This window comes from Aptenodytes forsteri, unplaced genomic scaffold, assembly GCF_000699145.1.
Source record: "Aptenodytes forsteri isolate BGI_AS27 unplaced genomic scaffold, ASM69914v1 Scaffold209, whole genome shotgun sequence".
In the NCBI taxonomy this organism is placed as follows: domain Eukaryota; kingdom Metazoa; phylum Chordata; class Aves; order Sphenisciformes; family Spheniscidae; genus Aptenodytes; species Aptenodytes forsteri.
In genome coordinates, this window is record NW_008795034.1 from 3384989 (window position 1) to 3395144 (window position 10156).

At 44.4% G+C, this 10156-nt stretch overlaps 1 protein-coding gene across 1 annotated transcript in view; it reads right to left on the bottom strand.

Moving 5' to 3' along the window:
- Positions 1–10156, bottom strand: part of RCC1L (RCC1 like) — a 17993-nt gene that overhangs the window by 7102 nt on the left and 735 nt on the right. The window contains exons 2-8 of the mRNA XM_009276448.1: positions 9961–10150; positions 8978–9107; positions 6295–6423; positions 5357–5423; positions 4168–4219; positions 1719–1803; positions 511–692 (exon numbers count right to left, since the gene is read on the bottom strand). Of these exons, the coding sequence (XP_009274723.1) occupies positions 511–692; positions 1719–1803; positions 4168–4219; positions 5357–5423; positions 6295–6423; positions 8978–9107; positions 9961–10150 (835 nt within the window). The remainder of the gene's footprint in view (positions 1–510; positions 693–1718; positions 1804–4167; positions 4220–5356; positions 5424–6294; positions 6424–8977; positions 9108–9960; positions 10151–10156) is intronic.

A 10156-nucleotide genomic window follows, 5' to 3' on the forward strand; every position in this document is an offset into this window, starting at 1 on the left:
TTAAACTGTCTTTATCTCAACCCACGAGTTGTGTCACTTTTATCCCTCTGATTCTCTTCCCCATCCCACCGGGGGGGGAGTGAGCGAGCGGCTGTGTGGGGCTTCATTGCCAGCTGGGGTTAAACCACAACAGTCAGCCAAAAGACTAATTCCTGCCCTGAAACCAGCACAAGCACTCGAGCTGGATCTCAATTTGGTGCAAAGTCCATGGGATGGGGAAAGGAGAGCATGGGGTGTACTCTTCCTTTATAACAGACTAACAAACTGGGGTGAGATGACACAAGCCTTTGCCTATCAATAGCTGGGAAACATACTGCCCTAAAGCTATACAACCATTTTAGACAGATTGGTTTTGTAAGCATAGGTAAAACCAGCCTGCTAGTGGTGTTAGTTTATATTGATTTATACTGCTGTCAAAAGAACCCAGAGCAGGGAGAAGTGTGTAATTTTTAACTCTATGCGCAGCAGCTGGACTGAAACATGTAAAAACACACCCCCAGGCCAACTGACCTGTGTGGTTTCTGTGACAGATGCCAACTGCAAGTATTCTGAATTTCCCCAACCGAAGACGTCTCCTTCATCTGAAACAGCCAGACAACAGTCCCCATAGGAAGAGACTTGGATAATGTTTACTCCAGCAATGTCACCACGTAGCTTAGTAGGAACACTGGTGATGTTGTAGTGTCCAAGACCTGAAAGGAAAAAAAGTAGAGATGAAGAATTTTTTCCCAGACATACTTTTAACACCTACATAGGACCATTTTGTCATGTTATAACCCAATCACCCTCCCTCCAAAAGAAATCTTTCTGTCCCTCTCTCAACTACCAGCTTTGATGCACAAGCAGCCACGAACACCAGTTCTACTAGCCAAAGCTAGCTCTCTAGAGTACAAAACAACTTTAATACAATCACACCTGGAAAACAGTCTAGGCCCTCATCTCTCTTGTCTGCATGGACCAAAGTGTTTAGGAAAGCAGTAACCAAACTAGGCAGATATCCCGACAGAGATGAAGTTTCACAAACCAGCTGCGTCCTGTTTCTGCAAGGAGAGCTATGAGCAACAGCACACTGCAATCAGTTTAGACAACAGCAGGTGAAGCAGCAGAAGAGGCTGGGAAGCAAACACATTACATGACAAAGAGCTGCCTGGACAAGAGGCCAGACCGTAGATGACAAACCAGACAGGCTACAGTACGTCTGCACAAGAGAACCATGGGCAGAACCCAGCTTCAGGAGCAGCAGGACTAAACAGTAGGAAGGACTGGAAGTCCTCTGACAGCAGGAGCCACCAGGACAAGGGCCTGGCCAAAGATTCCATGCTAAGACAGCAGTAGCTGCCAAAAGTCTCTGTCAGTTCAAAAGGAGCAAGAAGCAAAACAGACCCTGAAATGAGAATCATGAAGCAAAGCCTGCACAGAACCGGGGAGCTAACCTCCCCATGCTACTTCCGCATCCCCTCACAAGCTTCAAACAGCAGACATTCTCCTCAGATTGCATGCTTGGATTGCCAGCGTGGCATCCTAAAGCTCCTCTAAAAATGAACTGGTTTGTCTCAGTTTGGTTGCACAAGAGTATTGAGAACATCTGCACACAGCTGGAAACATACCAGCCCCTTTCTGTCCACACATGCAAGACAAATATATACCACAAGCTCTGAATTAGGACAGCTTGCTATATTCATCAATTCACTGAAATGCAAGCTGAGCTGAGCTCCTACCTGTTTGTCCATCAGCTCCCCATCCACATGCATAGACCGCACCTTTCTTGGTTCTAAACAGACTGTGGTCCTGCCCACACACAACCTGCACGCAAACAAAAAGTCAGAGCTGTTCAGGAAAGGTCAAGTGTTCAGAATTGATTTAATGAAGCACTACTGGCAGACAAATTTGAGCAATCAACCTCTACAATGCCCATCAGCTCAGATTTTGACCTTTCTCTCCAGATCACGTGGCTCTACAGACAGGGAAGGGTAAGAACAGCACGATACAGCACAGAAAACAGCAGAATTTTCTTTGTGGAAATTGATGCTGCAGTTGATTTGTTCTGAGATCCAAACCAAGGCCTAGTTAACAGAAAGCTCGATTCAACAGTGCAACACAATAAAACAGCAAAGAGTAAATAAGAGATCTCCCTTCCCAGAGTGCTACCACATGGCTCTCAATGCCAGCTACAGACTGTTATTGATTCCTTGCCATGTAAGCGCTCTAGGAACACATCTGTTCTCAAATTGACATTTATGTTGAACTAGCTATCATGTCTGCCACGGGCTTGGCATGAATTAAAGCCAAGACCTTCAAAAGCAGACATTAAAAATTAGCCAAAGATTAAAGGGATTTAATCCACAAGTTAAAAGATTGACTACCAAGAATATTAAGCACATAACTGCTGTCAAAGCACAAACAGGCACCAATTATTGGAAAAAAAAAATCATGAAACATCCAAACAGAAGTTTACAAGCCTAATTCAAAACATCATTAGGATGTAACACGGCGCACACTCATCACGTGGACCTGAATAAATGACCCTTGCTTTCTAGGATGCTGCATGGAACAGGAGCAATGTTTGCCTGCAGAGTACTGCTACAGTGGCATAGACATGCTAGCGAACTGCTCCTGTGCCTGGAAATACTGCAGCCGTGTGCAGACTCAGTAACATTTATGCTGCTCTGCAGTCCCTTGCTCTCCTAGAAACCTGCCCTGGGGAAATGCTGGCTAGTCTAAGTGGACAGTCTCACAGCTCACTTTTGAAATGGGGAAGACAAACTTCAAAATAAAACAGTTCAATTGATATAAAAGTGCCAAAGGGGAGCAAGAGCAAGAAATCAGGACAGGAAGAGATGAGGCATCAAAACAACTTCCCTGCTGTGCAGGCGTTACCTAGAAGTCGAGCAAGCAAACACTGCATTGGCATTCCCATCAAATTCTTCAGTAAGTTCAGACCCTGCATTGCCAGTTGCAACTGCTCTACAGAGGCATGGAGCAAAATGCCACCTTGTGCTTTTTATAAGCAACCATATAGTAGATCGCCTCATCATTTCAAAGAGCTTCAACTGAATGATTTGTATACTGATTCCCCCCCCCCATTACAGAATCACAGACTGGTTGAGGTTGGAAGGAACCTCTGAAAGTCATCTGGTCCAACCCTCCTGCTCAAGCAGGGCCACCTACAGCTAGTTGTGCAGGACCATATCCAGATGGCTTTTGAGTATCTCCAAGGAGGGAGACTCCACAACCTCTCTGAGCAACCTGTGTCAGTGCTCAGTCACGGTAAAAAAGTGTTTCCTGATGTTCAGAGGGAACCTCCGGCGTGTCAGTTTGTGCCCACTACCTTTTGTCCTGTCACTGGGCACCACTGAAAAGAGCCTGGCTCTGTCCTCTTTGCACCCTCCCTTCAGGTATTTATACACATTGCTAAGACACTCTCCCCCAAGCCTTCTCTTTTCCAGGCTAAACAGTCCCAGCTCTCTCAGCATTTCCTCACAGGAGAGATGCTCCAGTCCCTTCACCACCTCAATGGCCCCTTCATTGGACTCTCTCCAGTATGTCCATGTCCCTCTTGTACTGGGGAGCCCAGTAACGGACACAATACTCCGAGTGTGGCCTCACCAGTGCTGTGTAGAAGGGAAAGACCACCTCCCTTGACCTGCTGGCAACACTCCTCCTAATGCAGCCCAGGGTACCATTTGCCTTCTCCACAGCAAGGGCACACTGCCGGCTCATGGTCAACCTGGTGTCCACCAGGACCCCCAGGGCCTTTTCTGCAGAGCTGCTTCCCAGCTCGTCAGCCCCCAGCATATAGTGGTGTCTGGGGCTGTTTCTCCCCAGGTGCAGGACTTCGCCCTTCCCCTTGTTGAACTTCATGAGGTTCCCGTCAGCCCATTTCTCCAGCCTGTCAAGGTGACTCTGAATGGCAGCAGCACCACCCTCTGGTATATCAGCCACTCCTCCCAGTCCTGTGTCATCTGCAAACTTGCTGAGGGTACACTCTGCCCCATCATCCAGATCATTAGTGAAAACGTTAAACATGATCAGATCCAGTATTGACCCCAACACCACTAGTTACTGGCATTCAACTAGTCTTCGTGCCACTGATTACCACCCTCTGAGCTCAGCTGTTCAGCCAGTTTTGAATCCACCTTCAGAACTCAGTTCAGAAGATCCTCTTACCTGGACAACTCTGCTGTCAAACTCCTTCAGCTGATGAATTAGATGGCTTTCACTGGACACCACCAAACAACCGCCGAGAAGAGAAAAGGCAACAGAGAGGATTTCAGAGGACTGCAACTGAAAAACATTAAGGTAGACCTGCCTTTGCTGAAAGCCCCTTTGCTACTACAAGAAGAGAGATTCTTTCACATGTTCTCTTATATATTCAAAGAGCATAGTTACACTGTAAAACTACTGCACAAAGAAGGAAGGTAATTTTGCATTCTCTTATTCAAGGATTTAAGAACCGTCATTTTTTAAATATAACCTCTCATGGGAATTGGGGGTGGGAGCAATCCTCAAACATGTTCCCTCGTCTGGAATGAGCACAGACACTAGATAATACTGCAGCACCTATATAAACACTACACTTGCTAGAGATTAACCAGATTTAAATCCCAGAGCACAAACAGCGTAGTGTTAACATCCATTTCATTCTTTCACAAAAACAGGAATTCTGAACAACCCAATGACAAACTTCCAGTATCAAGGTGAAAAAAAGCTAGCTAAATTACAGCTATTTTCTTAAACTCTACAGGCCAAGTCTCGTGGATCAGAGAGAGAGCAATCACCAAGATCTCTTCTAGGCCCTGCCAGTGAATTAGTAACTTTCAACATATTCCCACTATCCACTTACATCACTACCATCTTATAGAGCATTTTGAGAATATGCTTTGGTGTGGCCCGCAAAAACCCTGTAAAGGAAAAGCACTACAGATTCAAAGGCAGTTACAGCAAAGAGATTCAACAAAAGGATGCCTCTTTCATCATTAAATGGCATTTCTAACACCCTCAGAAATAGCACTTGCACTCCGAGAGGCTAAAGGGAGAAAGACTGACTACGAATGCCAATTACCTCAAGCAATTTACGAAGGTTGCGTTTTCTCATTATGCTTTGCGAAAACTGTCACATGCTGACATCTTCCTGTCTTTTGTGAATGTGGTCAGAATAGTGCTCGTGTCCAGCCTAGGTTTAAAGCCAGGCCATTTATATGATGCCTGCAGCATAAAAGCCTGTTCTCAGACCCCTGAATCTTAAATGGCACCCTTATACTACCAGATTTCTCCCACCTCCAGGCTTTTCCGTAGGGTTGTTTTCATGCAATTATGTTTTTAACATTAAGGAAGTTCAGGATCTTTGGATTCTCACCTGTAAGTTTCATCTTCAACAACCTTCCGGCCACACTGTCCATAAGAATTGTTCCCCATGGTGAAAACTGAAAAACAATGATAAAATGCACTAGTTTTATTACTGTCCAATCCCCTGAAAGCCTCTTTTCAGGTACACAAAATATTTTCATGTGCTCCTCAGTATGAAAGGTGGAACACAGTACTGTAAAAATTGGCATAAGCTTTCTTCAAGCCGAAGTCCACGTAAATTCAAGTGACTGAATCCATTTTAGTCAACAATATCCCGGCGATATTGTTGCAGGCACAGTAGCAGTACCTGGAGCCCATTGGGTGTTTTCCAGTAATTGCTAGTTCATCCTGCCGTTGCCAAGGAGACTCAGAAATAGATCAGCGCTCCCACAGGAGTGTTAAATCAACCAACCAACCAGCTCACCCACTGATAAGCACCACGGGATCACTCAGCGCAGCACCGAAGCCACTGCACCAGAGAATTCCCAGAGACGTGGAAAGCCAATTCACACACAGGATCTTCTGTATAAAGGCCTATTAATCGCTTTTAAAATGTAGCACTCTGGGGCTTCAAGGTGAAAATAACACAGGAGTATTGGCATAGCCATCCAAAACTGAATTCAAAAACACATCTGACTGAACAGGACAAATAGGCTACACTTAAACGAGGCCTGGGGCTAGATAAACAAACCACATTTTGCAATATTTGTAGTGAAAAAGCTTCCAACACATTTACAGCTTGAGCCAAGCAGAGCTCAACACACGGTTATCAGCTCAGGGCTCTCCCTCCCAGCAGCAATCCCACAAAGGCCAGCAGCTACCTGCATCACATTTACAGTGCAGACAGCCCATTTGGTTAGTTCTAAAGGACAGAAGACGATCTTTTCCAGAGCTTTTAATGAAAGCATAGTCAGGTGTCCCTTGTCACCAGCACAAGCGATACCGTACCTCCCTCACTATCTGTCAGGATCAGGGAATGGGCTCTCCCACAGGACACCTGCAAGACTCGAGTTTGCTGCGGCTTCTCCAACGGTAATGGAATTGGAGATGGTTCCAAGACATATTCATAGCCCTTAGCTTAAGGAAGGGAGAGAAATAAAAAGTCAGTACCTTCCACAAAGCAAATTCATCATTTATTTGCCAATCCTGTTGTACATACACACACTCGCTTCTATTTTGTTACAAAAGTAGATACATTTTAGAAAGCCAAGATACTAACCAAAATAAAAGGTTGACTGGGATTCATCGGGGGGCGGACTTAAAAAGCCATAGGAATGGTTGAAGCCAATAATCGCTGCCTAATCTAAAATCCACCATACCTAGAAGCTGAATGTTATTAAGGCTTCAGGTGGCCAGAACTGAGAAACAGAGGCTTTCAGCCGTTATGTTCAACCACTTTGGTGAATAAGGCTGGATTACTAGAGAGCTTAACACCAAGCACAAACTAAGTACTCTGTGCAACCGGGGATATTGCAAACAAGGTATAATAGCAGCAATCACAAAAAGACAGCATGAAAGGTGAACAAAAACTCTCAGGGCTTTGTATTTAAAGAACAGTAGATTAAAGGCCTTTTCAGAAAAAAGGAATGCAAGAAATACTAGCTAGCCTGGCTCCACAGGGGATAAGAGATCTAATGTTTATGAAAGAAAATGACAGGCTTTACTAGAAAAGGAAGATTTAGTAACTCGAAAAATATGTAATCACTTATGCTCAACTGGGGCGGGGGGGGGGGCAACGAACAGCAAAACATAAATCAGTACTAGGGAAAAGGTTAAGGGGAGATAAAAAGCTTTGATATCAAAGAAAGCCACTGTAACAAGTGAAATCAAATCCCAAAGGACCCAAAGCAGTGTTCTGCTCACATGTAGCAGTGCTTTAACTAGTTCTTACTGCCTTCAATTAAAAAAAACCAGAAAATCTACACGTACCCTTTTACAGCAAGACACTACTTCACAGAAGGACAGGCATCACAACTGGCTGTTTGCAAATGGTGGGAGCCTGCCTTGCAATATAGCAGGAACTGAAACACAGCGAGGCTGTATCTGTCTAAAGAGACGTGGAAGTCACAAAGCAAAAAACCTTTTCCTCTCTCTCTCTCTCTGTTCCTTCCAGCAGAGTCACAAGCTACTGGGATCTGTGGTAACGAACTCAATATCATCACTGATATCTGAGGGATTTTACAGAAAAGAGACAACAAGGTGGCTAAGGCAGGGGAGGGCGAGAATAAAATATTAGTAGTTTAGCTTAGAAACAGCTCAAGTTAGAGCATGAAATACAACCATCTAGAAGTCAGAAGGTTGCAAATTCCCCTGGAAACAAACCATCTACGGGGACACAGTGTTAGAACTAGAAGGTACCAAAGTAAGTTTGTAAACTGAGTAACAAGGAAGCTTGTCTGTGGGAAGTTAAACATGGAGCAGCAGCAGACCCCACTGATCTGCACGCCACTTTCAACAGATCCTATCGAACACTGAACACTCCCTTACTTAGAAGGGCTTGACCTGCATAACGTATGTACCGATTCTCTGGCAAAAATAACCCGTAGGTCAGATGAAAAACAAGAAAATGACAGGACACTCCCGAGACATCAACAGTTACAGAACTAAGACAGAGTAAGAGCTGAAACCTTTAAAAGCAGAAGTGAGTGGAGGCTTCTGCGGTCCCTTCATTTTGCAGCTGCTGTTTAAGCACACACATTTGCTGCGTGCTCTTGGAGATCTATACAGTATGCTAGCAGCAACGCACAACAGCAGCACCACTGCAAACTTCAGCATTCTGCACAGTAACAGCAATTTTCTTTTGCTTCTCCAAAGTTCAATCTTTTGCCCATATCAGATGCACCATACCTTAATGGATTATGCTCTTATACACTACAAAGAGGAAAAACTGCTTTTAACATGGAAGAATGTTTTCAAACAGTTAGATAGCCATTCTATAAGGGAAGCAAGTTTGTGGGTTTTTTATCTGTCTTAGATGGAAGGTGGTGATGTTCTGCACAGCAATCATCATCTTAAATGCATTTGAGAACCTGGTATAAGACAGAATGACTAAATAACATGTTTTTCCTTCAAAATGCAATTTGGTATTAAAATAAAAAACCCCTACAGCTTCACACAAAATTCCACTGACTGTATAAAAAGATCTCTGTGAGAAAAGAAATTAATTTATAGATGCAAAGGCAACAGAAGTAAGGAAATCATCTTGCCAAAATCGTTTTATTAACTAGTCCACTACACGGTCTACTATCAAACTGGAGATTTAAAGCAACAACTTAACCAACACACACACATCTGCAGAATAAATACTTAGATTTTAATTACATCCAGGCAAGAACGTAAGTGTACTGCACTTCTGCAGAATAAACACTTAGATTTTAGTTACATCCAGGCAAGAACGTAAGTGTACTGCACAGAACAAATGCATACCTTGATCAGTTACAAACCACACAAACACATAGCTAAGTTCCAAAACCAGGCCTCTTTTTTTTTTTTAAAAAAAAAAAAAGCATAGCCCTGCAGTCTGCAGCAAAGCCTCCTGGACATTGTTTTATGCGTTCTAACCTGAAGTTTCCCACATCACATATGTCCTGTAGTGCCGCCCTGTAAGCCCTTACACCACCTCAATCCTTACTTCGATCTCTTATGCTTCTCTGAAATCCAAGCTGGGAATCCTTGTTCAGCCCCATGCCCCACACTTTGGTGATGTCTGTAGTATTAGAGGACAGCAGCGTGAATCCATAACCGCAGGCAACAGAGGAGATCTTTGAAGACAAAGAAAACCCACACCATTCAGTTATAAACTGTAGCTTAGAAAAACATTTCACCCCATGCTATTTGTTTATCAGCATTCCTCCTTCCTTAGGCCATATCCAAATACAGCCAAAATTCATGGTACATACGGTCTTCACAAAAATGATCCAGAAACACCCTTCAGTGATATGCACAATGGTGTAAACTCAAGTCCAACATTACCGCCCTAGAGTTTTGTTTTTGTGTGTGTGTACACTTTTATTTTTGCATTATTTTGGACCCATTCAAACACAACAGGAAGGCCTATTTGCTGACCTGCAGCAGCAGTAGATTAAAAAAAAAAAACAACCCAAAAAACCACAAAGAGCTATTAAGAAAGTAACGTTCCCCTGCTTTGCTTCTTTTGCCAAAAAAAGCCCAGGATAACAGGTCTGGCCTTCTCTGAACTGGACAGCAGAGCATGATGTTTGAAACACGGAGACAAAAGAATAACGTGATTTTCAACACAAGCTTCCAATTTTGTCAAGGTGAAAGTAGCCATGAAAGCCGCTGAAAAGGAGGCCCTATTTCTCTGATAAATGTTGTTCATGCTCTCGCTAATAGCTCTGACAAAAGTATACGTATGCAATCCAAACTGTATGCTACTGTCGTTATACCAAAAATCATCCTGATGAACACCGCTATACCAATTAAAAAAAAAGAATCACGGCAAAGACTTTCAATCAGGTTAGTTAACGCTTTTCAAAGCTGAGAGAAGAAACCTGCCGAGCTGAGCTGGCAGGGACAGAGGAGGTGCACCGGTGTTTGAGAAGCAACGCTAACGTTACCCCGCCGGGACGAAACCGCCGCCGCCCCCGGGCCCACCTTCTCCTCCGTTTCCAGCCGGTAGGGGGTGGCTTGGATCCGCCGCGGCTTCTTCCAGCCCACGTCCGGCTTCACGAAGCTGGGGACGCCCAGGGCGCCCGAGTAGCTGAAGCCCCACACGAAGACGCGGTCCTTCCGCTTGGCCGCCTTCCCCGCGTACTGGAAGACCGGGGCGGCCTCCTCGGCCTCCCTCAGC